The sequence below is a fragment of the Ostrea edulis genome, chromosome 6, assembly GCF_947568905.1.
Source record: "Ostrea edulis chromosome 6, xbOstEdul1.1, whole genome shotgun sequence".
NCBI lineage: Eukaryota > Metazoa > Mollusca > Bivalvia > Ostreida > Ostreidae > Ostrea > Ostrea edulis.
The window spans coordinates 83937382-83963008 of NC_079169.1; the positions used below are offsets into that span (position 1 = coordinate 83937382).

At 34.2% G+C, this 25627-nt stretch overlaps 1 protein-coding gene across 1 annotated transcript; it reads right to left on the minus strand.

The window, feature by feature from the left end:
- Positions 1-362: 362 nt before the first annotated feature.
- Positions 363-24955, minus strand: LOC125683404 (uncharacterized). The gene is made up of 12 exons (XM_048924542.2): positions 24337-24955; positions 23955-24164; positions 20927-21056; positions 17712-17977; positions 17500-17627; positions 17205-17414; positions 6339-7002; positions 5785-5994; positions 4030-4159; positions 911-1176; positions 699-826; positions 363-613 (listed from the first exon to the last, which is right to left on the minus strand). Exons 1-12 carry the CDS (start codon positions 24889-24891, stop codon positions 400-402), a joined length of 3111 nt encoding a protein of 1036 aa, XP_048780499.2. The 5' UTR covers positions 24892-24955; the 3' UTR covers positions 363-399.
- Between the last annotated feature and the right edge of the window lie 672 nt (positions 24956-25627).

Genomic DNA, 25627 nt, shown 5'->3' on the forward strand with positions numbered 1-25627 from the left:
ATTTTCCGCGATTCGGAAATCGTCGCGAACAAAGTGGAAACTGGATACCCGCGGGGAAAAACCTGTTATACGGTATCATAAAATCCTTATGTTTTAAAAATACCTGCTTATGAAAAGCTGATGGACTGTATAAGAATAAGTATAACTGTGGTCTCAAGTAGAGTTGTTCCAGTCGATTGAGCGAGAGCAAAGACATAAGATGTTTGTAATGGTTATCCACCTTACTGAAATCATCCTTTTCTTATCCATATGTAATCTTTTCTACTTGCTGAAATAAACTCCATTAATTTTTTCAGTTATATCACTTCCTTTTATTATATCTAGAATTATCCATGTCTCTTTAATTCATTCAATACGTTGTGATTGAAATTTCATTTTACATGCTGTTTATGGAAAATGTTACTTTTGTCGAAGAGCAAAACGAACTTCGTACGGCTGAGGCTGTAAAACGATACCAGGAAGCATTTCTCTCTGTCGAAGATCCGATAATGATTTTCCATCGGGCTCGAAAATCGTTGTCTGTTGCATTAAAGTTGACAGAAATAGAAATATGCGTGATTTTGCAAACACTTCACCAATACAATTTCTCTTCCCTGTTCCAAATGCAAGAAATCTGAAAATGCAAAACAAATTTACACATTCATATAAATGCATAGTATGTGGGAACAGTTATATCTACTTTAGCAAAATAGTGGTACTTTTTCCTGATGGGGCCATTGGCTGGTAATAAAAGCCCATCCGCGTCTAAGAAGCGCTCCGGTTTAAAAGTAAATGGTTCTTCCCATTCTTTCTCGCTGAGATGCATTGCCCACACGTTTGGTATAATCTAGAATCAGAAACTGTAAAATAGATACTATATACAGTGTAGTCATGAATCGAAAACAACTTGATCAATGTAAAGTTAGCTTACTACTGTGTTCTTCTCTATAGTGTAACCAGCGATTGTGGTTTCCTGGGACGTTGCATGAAAGACGGACAGAGGAAGGTGTGAAATGTAACGGAGTGTTTCTAGAATGACGGCATCGGTAAGCGGGCATTTATGCCTGTCAGAGAGGCAAGGTTCTCTGTCAAATCCTATCACATCATCCACTTCTCTTTGTAAAGCTTTCTGAAGTTCTGGTCTCTTAGCAAGGATTTGTATCATGGACATTACTGTCCCTCGTGTTGTCAGGTAACCTGTTAAAGCAAAAGGGAACTTTGTGAAAAGTTGTTTTTCAATAATCTAGTATCCTGGTTTTCAAAATTATGCTAATATTGATCCAAGATGAAACAAATAATTCCATTCAGGAAAATAACGAATACTTATTATAATATCATTATGTTTATGTTAAGTTTTCTAATAGCACAGATGTACATTCCGGAAAGCAAAACATTTGATAGATGCATTTCCTAAATGCACCTATAGGTGCGTCTTATTGTACACATTATAATGTGTGTTTACTTTATGTCAATATGTCATTAAAACCAATCAATTTGAGGACTGCAACGGTAACAAACATCATATCAAAAATTATATCAATTGTAAATCCAACAATGTAGTTTATGGAGTGTTTTGCAAAAAATGCAACAAAATTGTATATGTGTGAGAAACTGGGGTAACTTTATACTAAAGGCATGTTTTCAATTTGTCATTTATTAGACGAGAAACTGATGACCTTGTTGCTATTCATTTCTATACGGATTCTCATAGTATTGACGATTATTCTATAATAGGAATTGAAATAATTTACAAAGATGACATTTATCGGTGCTTTAGAGAAAATTTATGGAAGAAATAAACTGAATACTTGTGTACCACACGGAATAAACTAAAAGGAACATTTTTGTCTTTAATAATTAATGTCTTGTATACAAAGAACGTGTTATAATAACTGATTATAAAAATATTGATGTATTTACGATTAACTACTTACTGTAATATTTCTTGTTTGTATTCACCTAGGCCAGAAGTTGACTGTTTTGTGAACAAACATTTCTAAAATTCTGTTACATTACTTACCAAATATTTAATTGTACACATAGTCATATTTTAGGATGTGTCCACGACGTCGGGTGAGTATTGTTCATTTTATTATTAGACTCTTACTTTTTTCAAATGGTTTTCGCGCAATATCAACTTTGACGTTGCTTTTCAATTTTATAGTACTTACTGTGACGTCATAGTACTTTCGTGTATGTAGTCTTGCGTTACGTTGCTATGAGATGTGTGGGTGGGTGGGTATGTATGTATGTGTGTATATGTATATACTTACGCACTGGTTTGACAATCTTGCTAGGCGGTGGGTGCCGTACGTTGCTGGTTCGACCCCGGGCTGGGCCGAAAATTTTCAGTACCTAGTTGTGATTATTTAGTGCTTTATATATTAATTAATTGATTTTCACATGTATCGTTTAGATCCTAGGGGTAAACGTAAGGTTGGGTGTTATAATTGTTTGTTTGTGCTTTATATATATATATATATATATATGTCTGGTGTATCAAAATTGTACCGTATAAGTTTTACATATATATATATATATATATATATATATATATATATATGTTTATATTTCTGTGTGTATTTCTGTGTGTATTTCTGTGTGTATATGTACGTGTATGTCTGACCTTTTCCTGTTCACTCGGTACCCTCCCCCTCTTGTTCATATTTCATCCTTCTTTTATTTGATTTGATTTTGTCGGTTCTAATCTTGTGTTTATCTTTCTTTCTCATTAACCCCCGCCCCCATAACTTTTTTTGTATTTTTTTTTTCATTTCTGTTTGCTTAATTTATTATGCATAGGAAGTATCAATGCCCTATATTATTATTTTCATTGCAGTTTGTATGATATATTGTCTTTTTACATCATACAAATTCAGATATTATATATTATCATATATGTTGTAATCTCTCACGTTTATCATAATGTGGACATTACAAGTACTTTATATAGGCTCTGCCTAATCCTATTATGTTAAACATAGTGAAATACTGTTTAAACTAATTATCTTAAAAGATGAATTTCATTTCATTCAGGTATAAAATATCAAAGAATATCATGATTATAAATTTGAAATAGCAAATTGAAACTTGCCATTTACAAACTTCAAAAATCCATCAACTTCAATTACATGGTATTATAAAAATGACCAATTGTAATATGATATGTAAGGTGAAAATGAATGATTATCTAAGACATTTGTGTTCTATACAATGTGAACTGAGAAGTAAGACAAACAATATTTCAAACTAAAATAAATAAAAATGAATATACCACTATTGTTTGTTAATAATTGCTCAGTACTTTTATTTGCGCGTTTACATATGATTAAAGACGCGCATGATTGGAATGTACATGTGTATTGTTATATTAAGGACAAGTAATGAACAATGTTTCAAAAATAAGCAATAAGATTAGGTTTTATTAAAATTTCATGCCACGAAATCAAAGCTTCACGTCCGAGGAGCTGCGGATATTGCTACATGACATATAAGAGAATAGGACTTTATTCTCTAGACGTCTCACTAAAATCGCAACAAACGCCGCTAAAAAGAGAGATTGGAGAATTAACGCTGTAAACGACACAGAAAATGTTAGGACGGTGAATGAACTCAGATACTAGTATCATTATCATATCTTTTGTGACAATCTTAAGATCATCCTAAGACATGTTGCTCGACGTCCTAAGATTGAATCCGATCTTAGCACCAATCCTAACGTAGTACTCAATCGAAAACATATATTGTGACTTAAGCATGTCCGAAGACCATTCTAAGACAAGTCTCATTCCTAAGACACTCTCGAAGATTAGGGCCCAGTTTTGTCACTGTATAAATTTAGCGCATTCAGAGATATGACGAGTTTATTTTTACAACATTAAAATGACCACGGTCTGACAAACATAAAGTTAAATGTGAAAGGGACATTGAAATCGTGTCTGCATTTATTATATACAGCAAAAAGTAAAAACCAAACTGAAAACAATCTGGTGATTCTAAAGTCATAACGTCAACCTATTTGTCGGTGTTGTGAGATTAGATAATACATACCACCGGCTACTAAATTTACTAAGAGATTCGACAGATTTTCTTTTGTGAACCACTGATTGCCGTGTTCATCCCTTTGTTTCATAATGTCTTTTAGTGTGTGATAGATTCCTTTTTCCACGGTTTCCTCTTTCTGCAAAAGTAATAAATAATTACAAACTCTTTATTACATTCAACTGGACTATGAAAAAGTGAAAATAACGAACAATCATTAATCTCATCAATCCTATAAAGAATACAAATTAAGAGCAGAGCGCACACGAACACCACAGTATTCCATACTGATCGGTCAAAAAGAGCTTTGAGCTCTATACATTGATGATGATATATTTGAAAACTTAAAGGTCCTATTACTGAAATAACAGTCTTACCACTGCCTTACATTTATTATTATCTGCATATGGTATGTGTGTTTCCAAATTGATTCGATACGTGATAGCTTATTCTGCATACAACATGTTTCCTTGCTTTATGGCCCTTTCCATGCACCAGATTTCTGCTATAGTTATTGTTTTAGCATTTGTACATGTTTTATTGGCTGGGCTACTTGTGTCATGTGACTAGTCAGCCTGTTTTAAACACGATCTAGTCATTTTGTAGTTATTAGTCAATTCTCTGATGTAAGCCCAGCCAATTCTTTGTTATGTATGATTATATAACATGCAATATTAGTTGTTAGTCATTTCATATTTCAATAAATGACAAATTTACTCAATGGTATTCTTTCTTATCTTTTTATTTTTAATGTACAGCAAAAACAAGCTGCAAATTACCAGAATTGTTTTTCTTATATTCTGTGGGGAAAATTGTGAATATAAATTATTATTAGCAAATATAACCAAATATAACGATATAAGACGAATGCTGTCTGACACGTTTCATATCAAATATATCTCAAATAGGTCTGCATTTTGATCAGATTGATCAAATATTAGGTGGTTCTTTATATGTCGATTTTGACTACGGTTTACTCCGTTACCCTGATCAAGATAAAAGGCTCAAGGCGGGTCTGACCGGTTAACAGATTATGCTTACTTTTCTAGGCACCTGGTCTCACATAAGGTGTTTCCTGAGGTTGGTGTTTGTCCTACTCTCAATTTTGTATTGCATATAGGATTTATTAGAGTTATCACTTCGTTATCCTCGCGAAGTGATTTTTATTGATGATTTTTTAAAAGATAAACTTGACAATCGGGATAGTGGTAGAGGGTTTTCTTTGATACGTGCTTTAATTTCTTGGTTTGTTTCGCATATCTAAATGAAAGATGAAGATAACGAATAGTGATCAATCTCATAACTCTTACAAGCAATACAAAATAGATGGTTGTCATGCTATGTGTTGTCATAATAAAGAACCCTACTACAACGAGCGATATCCCTATCTCTTAAAATATCCTACTTTGACACTTCATCTTTAACTAGTGACATCACCATGTAAGGTGAAGATAACGAACAGTGATAAGTATATATAAGTATATATATATGTGACAAAACCATACAAATAAAATCTTTATAAAGTTGGTAAGAATTTTAAATTATTTTTTAATCACTCTGGTAGATATTCTCAGTGCAACATTTATAGAATAATCATTACATGAAGATAGTTTCAATCAACCAAGAGGAAATTTATTATTCGGCCATGGACTTTTGAGACCTGAAATATATCAGATTGTTTTATTCTTACTTTTATCAATCTAGTATTTCATAACAATTGATGATAAAATGAAATGCGAGAGATTGACAGAAGAATTACTTTACCGACAAAGTTTCCAGATAGTCCATCATAATTTGTTTTGTCTTACGAAACTCTTTCATCTTCAAGGATATCGGGAGAGGAAGAAATCGTAGAAACGGCAAAAATCCATACAAAATATCATATCCGGGGTTGACTGTTATGTTGATAATGTGATCAAGTTTCTTTAATATCTTTTGCAGTTCTCCCTTTTTGCCAAAGCTTCGTCCTATGGTCTAAAGAAAATTGGGTTATTAAGATCATTAAATTGAGTGGCAGTCATTTCCGAAACTTCACCTTTACCAGCATTTCGTTCATTGGTCAAAAAAACATATTTCTGATTATCAGTAATTCATACATTGTAAAATAGTTGTTAACATGTAGGAATTTCTGAAAATTGTGTTATTAAGAATGTGTCATCGTATCATTAAATTGAGTCAACAACGTGGCAGGCATTTGTAAAATTCAACTTTACCAGAATTTCGTTCAATGGTCTCTACAACATAATTGTGATTCTCGGTAATTCATACATTGCACCATTGTCGATAACATGCAGGGATATCTTAAATTTTAACTTTACCAGAATTTCCACTGTACTAAGTATGAATTCTTCCACAATGCTGCTGGGATCCACGTTTTTGTTTTCTATGGATTGAATGTCCTTTTTCATGGATTGGAGGTTCTCTTTGACTTGGGATTCAATGATAGATAACCCTTTTCCGTAGGCGCGGAGCAATTGGTAAGTAAGGTTTCTGCGTTTTGTCCACAATGGATCTGGAGATGAAAATCCAACATCGGCATAATTACCAAGCTGATACTCTCCTGTAAATGTCGGCGGCCGAAACGAGGTAATGGTTGCATTTGGTTCTTTGTTAAATGCCTCTCTCAGTACTTCAGAAGAGTTTAGACTGACGAATTTCTTGCCCAGGAATTCGAATTGAAAAATGTCTCCATATTTCTCAGTCCAATCATAAAGTTTGAAATGTAAAGTCGGAAGTTCAGATTCCAAGAAAATCTGGAAGACGGGCCAACCTTTGGGTCCAGGTAGCGCTTTTCCTCTCTGTCGACTGGTCTTTCGAACGACATACAACAGAGACAAAATTATCAAAATAGCAATTAAAATGAAATTCAACATATCAGACGACACTAAAACATATGACTTATTATAAAAAGAACTGCCACGTTGTTTCTCGCAGTAAATTAGAAACTCTACATATATACCCAGGGCAAGACCTACATTTAACCTTACCTATGCACTGTCCACCTCATAGGCGTCAGAGTGCCAATTTCTTACCGTGATCTATAACTTCTCTATTTGACAGATATGGAAACATTTTAGGGTGTTTAGTTGTTGTTTAAACTAGATATTTCGAGTAAAAGAAAATGGACTTATGGAGACGGACTGGTTTGTATCAGGTAACTCAGTTTTCTGATGCTGCCAAGTCGAGTGAATTTGCGATGATACACTCTTTTGTTTTTAATGGAACCAGGAATCTTTGAAGGCTACTACTATTCATGAATTAAATGTGTTCAAACAAATATCAGGACTATCAGAAAATTATTCTAAATCACAAGTTATATGGATTGAAAGTAAAACACAAAGCACATAAATATTGATAAATAAAACAGATCTTATATGGGGAAATAAGTCTTTTAAAGTATTGGGCATAGAATTTGACATTAGATTACAAGATATGATAAAAACTAGTTTTACCGAGAGATAAAAAGCGTTAGAATTCTATTAAAACATTGTGAAAAACGAAATCATACCCCATGGGTCGTATCACTGTAATTAGGTGACTTGCTATATTTAAACTTGTAAATCTCTTTATTGCTTTACTCAATCCATCTAAAGATATTGTTCAATAACTAAATTAGATTCTGTTTGAATTCCTATGGAAGAGTCCTATTTCTAAAATTCAGAAAAAAGTAGTCACGCAAATTTATGAAAAGGGGGGGGGGGGCTTAAAATGATTGATATTGAGAATTTCATAAACACAATTACAATCTCCTGGGTTAAAAAATTACTCAAGGGTTCTGCCAAATGACAGTCAGTTATAGGGGCAGATATTGATATCAGTCAAGTTATTATTTTAGGGCCACTTTATGCTTTACAGAAAGTGGAGAAATCTAAGAATCAGTTTTGGTTTGGTGTATTTCAATCCTGGAATAAACGTGTTAATTGTTCTGCGCATGATGATAGCATCACTCAAGAACAATTGTCGTCTAGTGTTCTTTGGTATAACGAGAACATAAAGGTAAATAATAAAGTAATATGTTTGAAGACATAGAGTGAAAATAATGTTCTTAAGTTTCTTAATTCATTATTAGACAATGATGGAAAAATAATGGAATTCAAGAAGTTTACATTTATGTGTAAAAGTTATACGGTACCAATTTTGTGTACAATATATAACAAAGTAAAAACCAATTTGTTTTTAGAATATCTAAGTGTGACCAAAGTAGTAAAGAAAATAATGAAACATAAAAAGATTAATGAACGGAGTAAATTAACAGAACCTTTTATTCCAACACATTTAATTTCTTTAATTTCATACAAAAATGGAAATATTTTTTATAATACTCTTAATGATAATGAAGTAAAACCTACAGGCCAATTAAAATGGTATGAAATTAAGGTTTCAAATTTTACAAGATGACTTAAAGTAGGGGTCTAGTAGCGTGACGTCATGTCCGGATCGAACTCCGGTATTGGTTCATGTACTATTATTATTGGGTGGATTTATACTGTTTTTACATTTACCTGGATGTTTTTTTAATTTAGTAAAATGAATACAATAATACTTCATCACTTATATTTAAGTAGACTATGGCTCCAATCTTCTTTCCATTTTTTGTCATCTAATTCACACATAAAACCAGAGGTACATATTTGTTTAATTGATATACAGGGGTATTACATGTTAAAATTATCAGTAAATTAATAAAAAAATTCATGATATGCAATCATGCACTTGAGGAATTAGTTAAAACAACTCTGCACTTGTTATATATTTGTTATCTTGTTATATTATTTGTTATCTTCTATTATGTGAAAATCATCTTCAAAATGGCTATTTTGGCCAAGAATTGTAAATATACATTGAGATGCTGTGAAAATATTATGCTGAGAAAGGGCAGAATTTTAAAAATGTTTTAACAAGCATTCATATATGAACATAATATGTGAGTTTGAATGAAAAATCACAAGTCAAATTTTTAAAATATTCATATTAGTGGTGTTGCAGTGCCGTATTTTTGACTGCCGAAGGCCTGTATTGAGTTCAATTTTGTACCACCATTACTTAAAAAACATGAAACTATGTTAAAATTTCACTTTTAATTATTTAGTTAGACATATTTATTTCATATTTGAGGAAAAAATTGCAGCATCATACCTCAAACAAAATTTTATGGACATATTCTAGGACTTCTTCAATGAATTCTGATATTGCCGTTTGACAAATGGGGTACACGTAATAAAAATACCATAATTTACTCATTATACTGACAACCCCCCCCCCCATTTTTTGGTTTTTATCATACCCTCAAATGAACAATCTAAGTATTTAAACTCAAATTTTTGAGAAATCACAGGACTAGGGACCTACCTTAACACTGGATATTATCGTGTTGAACAATTAAGTGGTGCTGACAAACAAATTGCACGAACAGAGGTTACAGAATAATGTGATATACGGCTTAGCTTTCAAATTGCCTTCAATAATGACCAAGCGGCCTGTGTGGACACTACAGTTTCCGCTCTACACCATAACGCTACCCAACCGAACCTGTCATATTACCCCACGAAGTTCTCGGTATGATGTTCACGGCGATGTCAAAAAACATGCTGACGTCTGTATGAGGGGTGCATCTTTGCAAAGCAAACATTTGGAATGTGTCGTTGCAATCATTGGAGTCAGACGTTCACATTGCGACGCGGATTGATGTTATAAGAGGGGATATGTTTCAGCACAGAATATCGGTTTATTCTTAACGTATGTGCCACAGGAGTCTCATTTGCACTGTTTTGTATAGTTCTAAACCGATTCTCAAATGCTGCATGAAACGATCCAGACGAGGCGTTGTAACCTTCGGTCGGCTAATTCGAGGTTGGTCGGCAGTTGTACCGGTCAGTCTAAGGCGTTTATAGAGATGAGATATTGTGCCTTTTGAGGACATTCAGTGCTCTTTCGATGTTTCAATCCTGCAATAAAAGCACTGTACTATCACATGCTTGGTTAGGTAGCCTAGACATACTTTACGTAATACGATAAATGCATTTTGATATCCCACTATCTGAAAAACATCAAATACGTTTGAGAGGCAGGAACTATTGTTGCGTGAATTCGTGCACGTGTTCAGGGGGTATGCATTACTGTCTCAATCAGCCGTGAATATCTTGGGGATGTGTATGATATCATGCAATTCAAAACTTTTAATAACAATTTAATGTAAAATAGGGGAAAACACATTGGCTTTTAATTGAGGGATACATGTACGTTTGGCTTACGTGCCAGTATATTTTAAAGGTTCTGTTGTACTGTGTATTTGGAATATGTTTTTCATACTGTTTCATAAGCAAACTAACGCAAACAAAGAACATTGGATGCGATTAAGTGGGACAGATCTTGTATTCTTTTCATTGGTATACAGATGTGTTTATAAATATATTCAAGCATTATGCAGGACGGCGTATTTCATCAATTATAACTTCAAAATATTTCGTGTGAATGAATATTGCCGAGTATATTTTGTGAACAATATAGGGTATGTCTATATGCAAGTGCACACATTTAAATATCGGGTAGTTTTTTCAGCGATTGATCAGATGTAAGCTAGATAACATAAACCCAGGGATGAATATTGTACCTTTGTGGAAGTTAAAACATCGTTTTGACCTTAAAATGTCGATAATAAAAGATATCAACCATTTTTGTTTAATGCGATAGGGTTGCTATTCTCCCTATAGTGACAACCCAAAACTCAGATATACTCAATACTAGTATATCTGTCGGTAGTACTACAATAGACAAAAACATATATTTATAGATAAGCTTAATTACTACATGGAATGAATAAGTAGCTACTCTTTGCAAATTAGATATATTTATTGATTTTCCTTTTTCTTGTTTTTATTGAGTAGTCGTTCATGGAATTTTTCGTACACGAAGAGATATTTAGTTGTCGTATGATGTGTTTTGCAACAGCAATTGACCTACCTCTGACAGATTATGCAGAAAGTTTTCGTGTGCGAAGAAGAACGAAAACTGGAGGCAGGTTCATGAGATATATCAAAATTCGATCACGCACTAAAGATATTCATAAATTTACAAATAAGAAATCACAAAGTGTTAACTATGGTAATTTCATCCCAGTGCATTTAGTAGCCTGAATCAATATATAGGTATATACCTCCGTTTGTGTCTAGAACAAGATACGTTAGACCACACAGTTCAGGCGACCGCACTATAGCAGAATGGAAATTATAGGTGGTGCCATTCTTACTTAAGAAACGGCGTCAATCTATCCATTGACTTCGTCAAATGGATTCATTCTTACTTAGAAAAACGGCGTCAATTTGTATATATTAACTTTGTCAAATCCACTGTATGAGTTATTTCTTTTCGCGTCCTCCAAGGATGTGTTCTTGGGCATAAACTTTAATTAAAGTGTAGCACGATAAAGATCCCTCCCTGCTCAAAGGCCATGAACGCCGAGCATAGGCCGAAATTTTGCAGCCCTTCACCAGCAGTGCTAACGTGTCCATATGAGTGAAATATTCTCGAGAGGGACGTTAAACAATATTCAATCAATCAATCCTAACCCACCAATATGAGACAGAATGTATGAAAGGTGAAGATAACTATCAGTGATCTATCTCACAACTCCTATAATGTAAAACTTATACGGTATAAGCAATACAAAATAGAGAGTTGGACAAAATCGGACCCATGGATATACCAGAGGTGGGATCAGGTGCCTAGGAGGAGTAAGCAACTCTGTCGACCGGTCACACCCGCCTTGATCCCTATATCTTGATCAGGTAAACGGAGTTATTAGTGTGCCAAGAACGTCCTAAAAATTCATATGAACCAGTCAGACAGCATTGGACCCAATGATAGGTAGCATTGGCAAACTAGATCATTATAACGATCATAGAATTTGCAAAGTGCTGACTTTAAACGAGACTGTTGAAACCCCTGCACCCCTGTATTTAAAGCAAAATATCTTGCTCTGGCCTTCCACTCGACATTTAGATACATGAAGGGTCTTTTATGTATTACACACTTTCGTTACATGTGATAGACATGAGTCAGGATTGGGTACATGAAAGACATCACAGTCTTCCACATATGCTTCATATTTAGATAGTTTATTCAACATAGGCGTTAACGGCAAACTAGTAACTTAGCTTTATGATAAACGAGATTGCTTCAGCGTCTCCATCGTTAACTTTTCTTATTTATGTAGCAATATAGCATTAGCAAAATCCATGATGTTAATGTATCCCGACCTATTCGGTTCTCAAGAGAATGATCTGCGTATATATTTTTTCAACAATCGAGGCAAGCTACATGTACTAAGAAATAAATAGGATGATTACTCATCCTAGGCACCTGATATCACCTCGGTGATTCAAGGGATGCTCTAGCGTATATAAAAAAAAATCGAGAGCACAAAACAAAGGGGAAACGTGTATTTTGGGGGGGAAATCGTACATTTTGATAAAAAATCACCGAAAACCGGGATTTATCATTTATCTTCACACATGAAAGAAATAAAAGAAACATAATTGCTATAATCATCGGGAACGGTGTTAACATTCACAAACTACTTTATTCATACCAAAATTTCAAATGAATGAATTCTTTATGAGGCGTAAAGCCTTATTTTGGAAGAAAAATCGATGAAAATGAGAAGAGTTAATATGAAACTCGTAAACATTGATTCTGGCACAAAATGAGATTCTATTTATATGAGACAGTTAAAGAAGTGATAATTAATTCATAAAAATTATTTATCAGTTTGAGATTTTAAAATCATGAGTGTATCAGTGGCGGATTTAAGGTGGCGCAGCCCCCCCCCCCCCCCCCCCCCCCATAAATTTTCAAAATTAAGGTAAATCATGGTATTTTGTTTAGAAAATTGTAAATGATAAAAGAAGTAATAATTTCTTCCACTCTCCGAGAAATAAATGACAAAATGTTTTGATTTATTTAATTACTTTTATTGGGAGAACTTGTAACACCCCCCCCCCCCCGAAAAAAAACTTTAAAATTTACGTCATTTTATTAATTTCACTTTTATCCTAAATGATAGAAAATAGTAAAACTAACTACTTAGGAAACATATTTCAAGCCCTATAAAATCTGTAAAATCCATGCAGGAGTTCAAGGCGGCCCCCAGACCCCTTGCCCCATAAACTTGCGTCCCCCCCCCCCCCGCTTAACCGCAATTACTGGATCCGCCCCTGTGTATGATCCCGTAATCGTGATTGCTCTGTTCGTTTGTTTGTCAGTCCGCAAAACTTTGGCCATAACATTTGAATGGTAAATGACAGTATTTTCATATTTAATATATGTCTTCTTTGTGACAAAACCTTTAGATGGTACCAAACATTTTGACATTGTGACCTTAATGATTGACCTACTTTTCGTGACCTTCGACAAAAACTTGCTTAGGGTATTGGGATTTGCTTACGAGTTAGAAAATTCACGTTACATATTTAGTGATAAATTGAATCGGGTGCATACAAATTAGCCGGGACGAGGGTATTGTTTTTTTTACCATTTCTCATTTCTTTGTCTACAAATATCTATATAAGTTTCTTTGAGAAATCTACAGTTCGGATAGAAAAGCCATTAACGCCACGTTCCCTATCGGAAAATTTGCACAAAATATACAGTTCTTGTCGAAGTAAAAAGTAGGTGTTGTTGAGCGAAGACCGCGACTTGATCATTCATGATTAAGACTTGTAGATTTAGACACCAAATTTTCCTTTAAAAAAATTATTGTGTTGGGATTAGTGTAGTCACGGTGACATTTTTGAAGCACTCTTCTGCCACGCATTGTTACAGCAAGTCAGTAGTTATAATGACATACATCATATCGTATAAATGCGAATTCAAAAACACTCGATCCATCGGATCTATATGTCACTGAGATAAAGAAATAATTGCAATACAAAGATAATAATTACGCATAGTGTTTTCTGTAAATCAAAGAATATCTGTAAATGTAAGCGGAATGTATAGACTGGGTCGTTTGCCGAGGGAAATTTGTTAATAAAATATAATACAATCTAAGTTGACATACACAATGTGGGGTACAAGTAGTAAAAAATCTGTCCTGAGATTTAAGTATGCAGTACAAGGTAGTAAAACGTGACTCATCTTCTACACAATCTATTAAAAGTGATTGATTGTATATTGTTTAACGTCCCTCTCGAGAATATTTCACTCATTATGGAGACATCACCATTGCCGGTGAAGGGCTGCAAAATGTAGGCCTATATACTCGGCGCTTATGGCCTTTGAGCATGGAGGGATCTTAATCATGCCACATCTGCTGTGACACGGGGGCTCGATTTTTTAGGTCTCTTCCGAAGGGCCGCCCCATTTATTCCCCCATGGGGACACAATCTAAAGAACACAGTGTACATATTCTGTCTTCTAATTCTTCTCCTTTGTATCGCCCCGTTTCTATTCTAATTGAAAGTATACCACATCTTCATAGTGCAAGTAAAGATCTTAGATACTTTGGAATGCTCGTGGAAAATTAATTTTCGGTTCTAAAATTTGTTTTAATATCTTTATATAAACATAACTTAATAGTTAATTTACTTTTACATGTACTAGCCACTACTTCTTATAGTTATGAAGCAACTTGTTCTGAAATCACCAGTGTCACACAATAGTAACCTATAATGTATTTTCTTTAGAATTTAAAGATTCAGATAATGACTTCATTTGTGATGTCCAGTTAGACTTATTATATTGATTCACACATGTTTAGTAATGTTGTCCATTGATAGTAGACGATTCCAGTATCGTATAGTTTATACAGTGTCAGCGTTAAGGATTCTTCCATCCGAATTCGCCAAACATCTGTGATAATGACGAAGTTCGCGATTCTGAACCATCTCAATGTTGTGGTGGTTTCGGAGACCCCACACTACACTACAATAGTTCAAAACGAGCTACACAAATTAAGAAAAGTTTTCGAAAGTTGAAATTCCTAGGTCTTTGTAAAAAGGAATTTTCGAGACAATGGAGTCATTTCTGACGGCACTCGTCCTGTTCACACTTATACTCCCTTTTTCTCTTAATTACACAATATATTGACTATCACCAAGAGATGTATTGCAAATTCAAGTGTTCTATCACTACCTGAAAATTAAAAAGTCAATGCAATTCACTTGTGAGGGACAAATGTTCAATGCTTGAAAAACATTTGATTCTACTAAATCAGCTGGAAATTATTCTCATGTATGTACAATTAGAAGCTAAGTTCAAAGCCGCTCGTGTCATGGCCGCATCAAACCTAAGATGCGATTACTCTTTCACCAAACGCTCGACATTTTGAAGTGAAAATCACGGGTCTTTCGAATATGACCTTAAAAACGGAGATCTCGTGTCGCGACAGACGTTGGCACGTTAAAGAATCATTACAAGTGGTATTCCACCTACAACTACAAACAAACATTACATAAACGTTTGAAGGAATATTAATTGAGATACGTTTTTCAACTTTTTGTTGTTCTTATGTTTTTGCGACATTTAACGCTAAACATTATCAACTAATGGCAAAAACTGCTTTCCATACTTTTTTGTTTGTTGTTAGCGAGGGCTTACATATTGATATGATGTTTTTGTTTTACAGAGAAGTTAGACTCCATTATTTTAAATTTTTCAAATTGTAGTTCTTTGATTATATGATCACTTGGTTTTAGATGTTTTGGAACCGATGTCTATAAGAATCAGACATAATATGGATAGTATACATATAATATCGTACAACGTTGAACTTCATTAATTAGCTTTTATACAAAGTCAGTTTTTTTTTGTATGAAATTGTAATTAGTGGTCAAAAACTAGTACATGCCTGAAACAAACTAGCATCTTAGAGGATAAAATTGACCTACCAGTATATATACAATACTACAAAGAGCGTCTACATAACTTCAATTATATCCCTTGTAAACTCTTCTGCGTCTATGGAAGCCATGCCGTAACAAAGTTTATGCTATGAAAATGTGCTAATTTACATTAGCAAATCGACGACTTTTCCCTCTCTCGATTTTTCTCGATTTTTTTTATATGATCATTATAAGCATATTCCACTACAAGTTTCGCAAAAACCATTTCTGTTGCAATTAGTTTGAGGTAAAACAATAGAATGACTGGACTAAATATTCTTGCTTCTTTAAATCCATCTGACGATTTCGGGTTTTCTTTGCAAGTAATTATAGAGCTTTGTCAGCATTTCCCTCTAAGTGGGTTCATCCAGATGAGAGAAATATCGACCTTCACCTCGTCAATTTCGGAGGACGCGCTCAGGTGATCACAAACCTGTGCTGCATATCATTACACTCCGGAAAATGTGTACAATTCGGCGGTATAGTAACGTAAATGACTGTTTGTTATCTTTACCTTTCATAGTAACGTAAATAAGTCGATTTGCAGACAATTTTGCAGTGAAGTCCGATGATATTCCAGCTAATGTAGCTGTAATGCAAAATATTTATCGATAGTTATTTTCAGAGTTTATACCGTCATAAACCATATACCTTACGTGTATGATTAGTTCAGGTATGATAATACATTGATTGAAGCCATGGACGAGACACATTTTATTAGCTTGTCATTTATTAAATAAACAACGAAGCTTACATACATGTACCTGTTACCCGGCGCTTGTAAGATACAGGGGAAACAAAGCACACTGAACTTTCACCGCACTACAACTGTATTAACTGTATGCTATATAACACTATCACAAAAATAAAACTTTGTATCAAATTTACGCTGATTTATTTTCCGCGATTCGGAAATCGTCGCGAACAAAGTGGAAACTGGATACCCACGGGGAAAAACCTGTTATACGGTATCATAAAATCCTTATGTTTTAAAAATACCTCCTTATGAAAAGTTGATGGACTGTATAAGATTAAGTATAACTGTGGTTTCAAGTAGAGTTGTTCCAGTCGATTGAGCGAGGGCAAAGACATTAGATGTTTGTAATGGTTATCCACCTTACTGAAATCATCCTTTTCTTATCCATAACCATATGTAATCTTTTCTACTTGCTGAAATAAACTTTAATAATTTTTTCAGTTATATCACTTCCTTTTATTATATCTAGAAATATCCATGCCACTTTAATTCATTCAATACGTTGTGGTTGAAATTTCATTTTACATGCTGTTTATGGAAAATGTTACTTTTGTCGAAGAACAAAACGAACTTCGTACGGCTGAGGCTGTAAAACGATACCAGGAAGCATTTCTCTCTGTCGAAGATCCGATAATGATTTTCCATCGGGCTCGAAAATCGTTGTCTGTTGCATTAAAGTTGACAAAAATAGAAATATGCGTGATTTTGCAAACACTTCACCAATACAATTTCTCTTCCCTGTTCCAAATGCAAGAAATCTGAAAATGCAAAACAAATTTACACATTCATATAAATGCATAGTATGTGGGAACAGTTATATCTACTTTAGCAAAATAGTGGTACTTTTTCCTGATGGGGCCATTGGCTGGTAATAAAAGCCCATCCGCGTCTAAGAAGCGCTCCGGTTTAAAAGTAAATGGTTCTTCCCATTCTTTCTCGCTGAGATGCATTGCCCACACGTTTGGTATAATCTAGAATCAGAAACTGTAAAATAGATACTATATACAGTGTAGTCATGAATCGAAAACAACTTGATCAATGTAAAGTTAGCTTACTACTGTGTTCTTCTCTATAGTGTAACCAGCGATTGTAGTTTCCTGGGACGTTCCATGAAAGACGGACAGAGGAAGGTGTGAAATGTAACGGAGTGTTTCTAGAATGACGGCATCGGTAAGCGGGCATTTATGCCTGTCAGAGAGGCAAGGTTCTCTGTCAAATCCTATCACATCATCCACTTCTCTTTGTAAAGCTTTCTGAAGTTCTGGTCTCTTAGCAAGGATTTGTATCATGGACATTACTGTCCCTCGTGTTGTCAGGTAACCTGTTAAAGCAAAAGGGAACTTTGTGAAAAGTTGTTTTTCAATAATCTAGTATCCTGGTTTTCAAAATTATGCTAATATTGATCCAAGATAAAACAAATAATTCCATTCAGGAAAATAACGAATACTTATTATAATATCATTATGTTTATGTTAAGTTTTCTAATAGCACAGATGTACATTCCGGAAAGCAAAACATTTGATAGATGCATTTCCTAAATGCACCTATAGGTGCGTCTTATTGTACACATTATAATGTGTGTTTACTTTATGTCAATATGTCATTAAAACCAATCAATTTGAGGACTGCAACGGTAACAAACATCATATCAAAAATTATATCAATTGTAAATCCAACAATGTAGTTTATGGAGTGTTTTGCAAAAAATGCAACAAAATTGTATATGTGTGAGAAACTGGGGTAACTTTATACTAAAGGCATGTTTTCAATTTGTCATTTATTAGACGAGAAACTGATGACCTTGTTGCTATTCATTTCTATACGGATTCTCATAGTATTGACGATTATTCTATAATAGGAATTGAAATAATTTACAAAGATGACATTTATCGGTGCTTTAGAGAAAATTTATGGAAGAAAAAAACTGAATACTTGTGTACCACACGGAATAAACTAAAAGGAACATTTTTGTCTTTAATAATTAATGTCTTGTATGCAAAGGACGTGTTATAATAACTGATTATAAAAATATTGATGTATTTACGATTAACTACTTACTGTAATATTTCTTGTTTGCATTCACCTAGGCCAGAAGTTGACTGTTTTGTGAACAAACATTTCTAAAATTCTGTTACATTACTTACCAAATATTTAATTGTACACATAGTCATATTTTAGGATGTGTCCACGACGTCGGGTGAGTATTGTTCATTTTATTATTAGACTCTTACCTTTTTCAAATGGTTTTCGCGCAATATCAACTTTGACGTTGCTTTTCAATTTTATAGTACTTACTGTGACGTCATAGTACTTTCGTGTATGTAGTCTTGCGTTACGTTGCTATGAGATGTGTGGGTGGGTGGGTGGGTGGGTATGTATGTATGTATGTATATATATATATGTTTATATTTCTGTGTGTATATATGTGTGTATTTCTGTGTGTATATGTACGTGTATGTCTGACCTTTTCCTGTTCACTCGGTACCCTCCCCCTCTTGTTCATATTTCATCCTTCTTTTATTTGATTGATTTTGTCGGTTCTAATCTTGTGTTTATCTTTCTTTCTCATTAACCCCCGCTCCCATAATTTTTTTTTTTGGTATTTTTTCTTTTCATTTCTGTTTGCTTAATTTATTATGCATAGGAAGTATCAATGCCCTATATCATTATTTTCATTGCAGTTTGTATGATATATTGTCTTTTTACATCATACAAATTGAGATATTACATATTATCATATATGTTGTAATGTAAAACTTATACGGTACCAATTTTGATGCACCAGATGCGCATTTCGACAAATAATGTCTCTTCAGTGATGCTCAACCGAAATGTTTGAAATCCGAAATAACTATGAAGTTTTAGATCTAAATATAGCCAAAAACAGCGTGCCAAACAAGTGGAGCCAAATTCGTCCAAGGATAAGAGCTATGCATGAGGGAGATAATCCTTAATTTTGAAATGAATTTCTAAATTTTATAACAGCAATTAAATATACATCTGTATTTTCAAGCTAGTAACGAAGTACTTAGCTACTGGGCTGTAGAGACCCTCGGGGACTAACAGTCCACCAGCAGAGGTCTCGACCCAGGGGTCATAATGTAAAACTTATACGGAACCAATTTTGATGCACCAGATGCGCATCTCTCACGTTTATCATAATGTGGACATTACAAGTACCTTATATAGGCTCTGCCTCCTGCCTAATCCTATTATGTTAAACATAGTGAAATACTGTTTAAATTAATTATCTTAAAAGATGAATTTCATTTCATTCAGGTATAAAATATCAAAGAATATCATGATTAGAAATTTGAAATAACAAATTGAAACTTGCCATTTACAAACTTCAAAAATCCATCAACTTCAATTACATGGTATTATAAAAATGACCAATTGTTATATGATACATGTATGTAAGGTGAAAATGAATGATTATCTAAGACATTTGTGTTATATACAATGTGAACTGAGAAGTAAGACAAACAATATTTCAAACTAAAATAAATAAAAATGAATATACCACTATTGTTTGTTAATAATTGCTCAGTACTTTTATTTGCGCGTTTACATGTGATTAAAGACGCGCATGATTGGAATATATATGTGTATTGTTATGTTAAGGACAAGTAATGGGCAATGTTTCAAAAATAAGCAATAAGATTAGGTTTTATTAAAAATTCATGCCACGAAATCAAAACTTCACGTCCGAGGAGCTGCGGATATTGTTACATGACGTATAAGAGAATAGGACTTTATTCTCTAGACGTCTCACTAACATCGCAACAAACGCCGCTAAAAAGAGAGATTGGAGGATAAACGCTGTAAACGACACAGAAAATGTTAGTACGGTGAACGAACTCAGATACTAGTATCATTATCATATCTTTTGTGACAATCTTAAGACCACCCTAAGACATGTTGCTCGACGTCCTAAGATTGAATCCGATCTTAGCACCAATCCTAACGTAGTACTCAATCGAAAGACCATTCTAAGACAAGTCTCAGTCCTAAGACACTTTCGAAAATCAGGGCCCAGTTTTGTTACTGCCTAAATTAAGTGCATTCAGAGATATGACGAGTTTATTTTTACAACATTAAAATGACCACCGTCGGACAAACATAATGTTAAATGTGAAAGGGACATTGAGATCGTGTCTGCATTTATTATATACAGCAAAAAGTAAAAATAAAACTGAAAATAAACAGGTGATTCTAAAGTCATCACGTCAACCTATTTATCGGTGTTGTGAGATTAGATAATACATACCACCGGATACTAAATTCACTAAGAGATTTGACAGATTTTCTTTTGTGAACCACTGATTGCCGTGTTCATCCCTTTGTTTCATGATGTCTTTCAGTGTGTGATATATTCCCTTTTCCACGGTTTCCTCTTTCTGCAAAAGTCAAAATTGATTACAAACTCTTTATTACATCCAACTGGACTATGAAAAAGTGAAAATAACGAACAATTATTAATCTCATCAATCCTATAAAGAATTCAAACTTAAAAGTAGAGCACACACGAACACCACAGTATCCCCTATTGACCGGTCAAAAACCGCTTTGAGCTCTATGCATTGATGATAATATATTTAAAAACTTAAAGGTCCTATTACTGAATTTACAGTCTTACCACTGCCTTACATTTATTATCATGTGCATATGGTATGTCTCCAAATTGAATCGATACGTGATAGCTTATTCTGCATATGATTAGTTTGCAAACCGAAGCAGGCTACAGACAAATAAATGCTTGATTGGCGCAGCAACTCACATGCTACATATAGCATCACATGCTGTATACACCATGTTTCCTTGCTTTATGACCCTTTTTATGCACCAGATTTCTGCTATTGTTATTGTTTTAGCATTTGTACATGTTTTATTGGCTGGGCTACTTGTGTCATGTGACTAGTCAGCCTGTTTTAAACACGATCTAGTCATTTTGTAGTTATTAGTCAATTCTCTGATGTAAGCCCAGCCAATTCATTGTTATGTATGATTATGTAACATGCAATATTAGTTGATAGTCATTTCTTATTTCAATAAATGACAAATTCACACAATGATATTCTTTCTTATCTTTCATTTTTGATGTACAGCAAAAACAAGCTACAAATTACCAGAATTGTTTTTCTTATATTCTATGGGGAAAATTGTGAATATGAATAATTAATATGTGTACGGTGTGACCGCTGAGACGAGCGAAGACCCATAACGTCTTACAATACGACTTGAGGCAATTCATTTAACGCGGGAAATATAACGCGGTTGATGTAAACAGTGCATTGTGACGTCATCATTAGCTGCGATTGTTTTGTTTTTTTTCAAATCAAGCAATAATCGACAACATGGGTAGTCCCCATCATTTTTAAGCTGATGAAGAGCAAATCACGTGACTCAATTGCGTAATCATTGGAGCGAGCTCGTTGCGTCACGAGCTTCGCTCGCTATAGGCAAATATAACCTGCCATTAAAACGGATGCTGTCTGACATGTTTCATATCAAATAAATCTGTATTTTAATCAGATTGATCAAATATTAGGCCGTTCTTTATATGCTGATTTTGGCTACGGTTTACTCCGTTCGCCTGATCAAGATGAAAGGTTCAAGGTGGGTCTGACCGGTCAACAGTTTATGCTTACTTTTCCTAGGCACCTGGCCTCACATTAGGTGTTTCCTGAGGTTGGTGTTTGTCCTACTCTCAATTTTTTATTGCACATAGGATTTATGAGAGTTATCACTTCGTTATCCTCACGAAGTGATTTTTATTGATGATTTTTTTAAAAGATAAACTTGACACTCGGGATAGTGGTATAGGGTTTTGTTTGATACGTTCTTTAATTTCTTAGTTTGTTTCGCATATCTAAATCAAAGGTGAAGATAACGAACAGTAATCAATCTCATAACTCTTACAAGCAATACAAAATAGAGGGTTGTCATGCTATGTGTTGTCATAATAAACAACCCTATTACAACAAGCGATATGCCTATGTAAAGGATATAAGCCAAAAACTGTCCATTCTGTGAGAGAAAGAACTGACCGAGGCCTGTAAGGCCAAGTTCAGTTCATTCTCTCACAAAATGGACAGTTTGAGGCAGGTAGGAAAGTTATGGAGCCAAATTTTGATTTGAAAAGCACTGTGTTTTCGAATATTTGGATGAGGAAATAACTAACGCCAGCCAAAAGAACTCAATACGCCCAACTCGTGAAAAGAAATTATTCATGAAAGCGAAATGATAATTCAAAATTAGGACATGCTAATAAAGAAAACATAAAAAAGCGTTGTGAAGAAGAGGCTCACTCTGAATCCAGCGAAATTCAAATACAGTATGGAAATATGTCTTTCAAATATAATTTTTGATGCGATATAATAATGGCCAATGGAATTTTAAAAATTGTGAATCTTAAAGTTGAAGCAGAGAATTCTACTAAGGGGATATATCGTTTTTTAAAGTGTTCCAGTGATTTTTCCTGTATCTGTGTGGATTCTTACTTGTAGGGTATTTAAAATTAGATTTGTATCTCTTTGACAAACATATTGTCTTTCTCTTATTTTCAGCCTACCTGTAGACGTCTAATAAGTTATTGGGTTTACCTGGCACTGTCCAATAAGTTGACAATTACTATCCATTATTTTTAAGAACGGACGGTATCTGTCCATTCTTAAAAATAATGGACAGCAATTGTCAACTTATTGGACACCTACACGTAACCTTTTCACTACAAGTGGACTTTTTCCTATATAAAGGCCTAAAAAGACAAAGGATTGCGTAACAAAAATGTTTTAAGTCTTAAAATGTCCTACTTTGACACTTCATCTTTGACTGGTGACCTCACTGTATAAGTGTGTGTGTGTGTGTGTGTGTGTGTGTGTGTGTGTGTGTGTGTGTGTGTGTGTGTGTGTGTGTGTGTGTGTGTGTGTGACAAAACCATACAAATAAAATCTTTAAAAAGTTGGCAAGCATTTTGAATTATTTTTAATCACTGGTAGATATTCTCAGTGCAACATCCATAGAACAATCATTAACATCTCTGCTATCAAAAATATGTTTCATTTTTATATTTGATTATATGATGATAGTTTCAAATCAACCAAGAGGAAATATTGAATCTAGTATTTCATAACATTTGATGACAAAATGAAATGCGAGAGGAAATTTATTATTCGGCCATAGAGTTTTGAGACCTAAAATATCAGATTGTTGTATTTTTACTTTTATCAATCTAGTATTTCATAACAATTGATGGTAAAATGAAATGCGAGAGATTGACAGAAGAATTACTTTACCGACAAAGTTTCCAGATAGTCCATCATAACTTGTTTTGTCTTTCGAAACTCTTTCATCTTCAAGGATATCGGGAGAGGGAGAAATCGTAGAAATGGCAAGAACCCATACAAAATATCATATCCGGGGTTGACTGTTATGTTGAGAATGTGGTCAAGTTTCTTTAATATCTTTTGCAGTTCTCCCTTTCTGCCAAAGCTTCGTCCTATGACCTAAAGAAAATTGGGTTATTAAGATCATTGAATTGAGTGGCAGGCATTTCGGAAATTTCAACTTTACCAGAATTTCGTTCATTGGCCCATAAAACATATTTCTGATTATCAGTAATTCATACATTGTAAAATAGTTGTTAACATGTACGAATTTCTGAAATTTCAACTTTACCAGAATTTCAACTGTATTAAGTATGAATTCTTCCACAATGCTGCTGGGATCCACATTTTTGTTTTCTTTGGATCGAATGGCGTTTTGCATGGATTGGAGGTTCTCTTTGACTTGGGATTCAATTATAGATAACCCTTCTCCGTAGGCGCGGAGCAGTTGATAAGCGAGTTTTCTGCGTTTTGTCCACAATGGATCTGGAGATGAAAATCCAACATCGGCATAATTATCAAGCTGATACTCTCCTGTAAATGTCGGCGGCCGAAACGAGGTAATGGTTGCATTTGGTTCTTTGTTAAATGCCTCTCTCAGTACTTCAGAAGAATTTAGACTGATGAATTTCTTGCCCAGTAATTCGAATTGAAAAATGTCTCCATATTTTTCAGTCCAATCATAAAGTTTTAAATGTAAAGTCGGAAGTTCAGACTCCAAGAAAATCTGGAAGACGGGCCAGCCTTTGGGTCCAGGTGGCGCTTTTCCTTTCTGTTGACCGGTCCTTCGAACGACATACAACAGAGACAAAATAATCAAAATCGCAATTAAAATGAAATTCAACATATCAGATGCAACACTAAGACAATGACTTGTTATCAAAAGAACTGACACGTTGTTTCTCGCTGTAAATGATAATCTTTACCTATATACTCAAGGAAAGACCTACATTCAAAGTTACCTATGCACTGTGCACTTCTGGGACGTCATAGTACGAATTTCTTATCTTGATATACAACTGCGGCTATTTGACGGATATGGAAACAATTTAGTGTATTTAACTGATGCTTAAAGTTAATATTTCAAGTAAAAGAAACTAGATTTGTAGAGACGGATTGATATGCATCAGGTAATTCAGTTTTCTGAAGCTGCCAAGTCGAGTAAAATCGCAATGATTTCAGTCGAAATATTCTTTATCGACATCTTGAAGTTACCAATTTGAGAATAGTGCATTCTTGTAGCCATATACACCTAAGCGCGAATTCGATTTACACGGGTAACTAGAGTATACTCCCCATCTTAACAGGAGTGATACTTTTTTCAAAATGGCGGCGTGTTAGGAAGAAAAGTAGCGTGAAGATTGCTTTTTTCATACATTTTATATCAGAAATGTACAGCATCAATAACAGCACGGAGCATAATATTATTTCGACAAACATTCATGATTTTTTAATCGAACTGGAAACCTTACACAGCATTTGCGATTCCACATGCAGTCAAAATGATAAATTTCCTCGGTATTATATAATAGAACTATAACCACTTCTTTCTGGCTGTCTTTTATTGATTTAACAGATTTTTC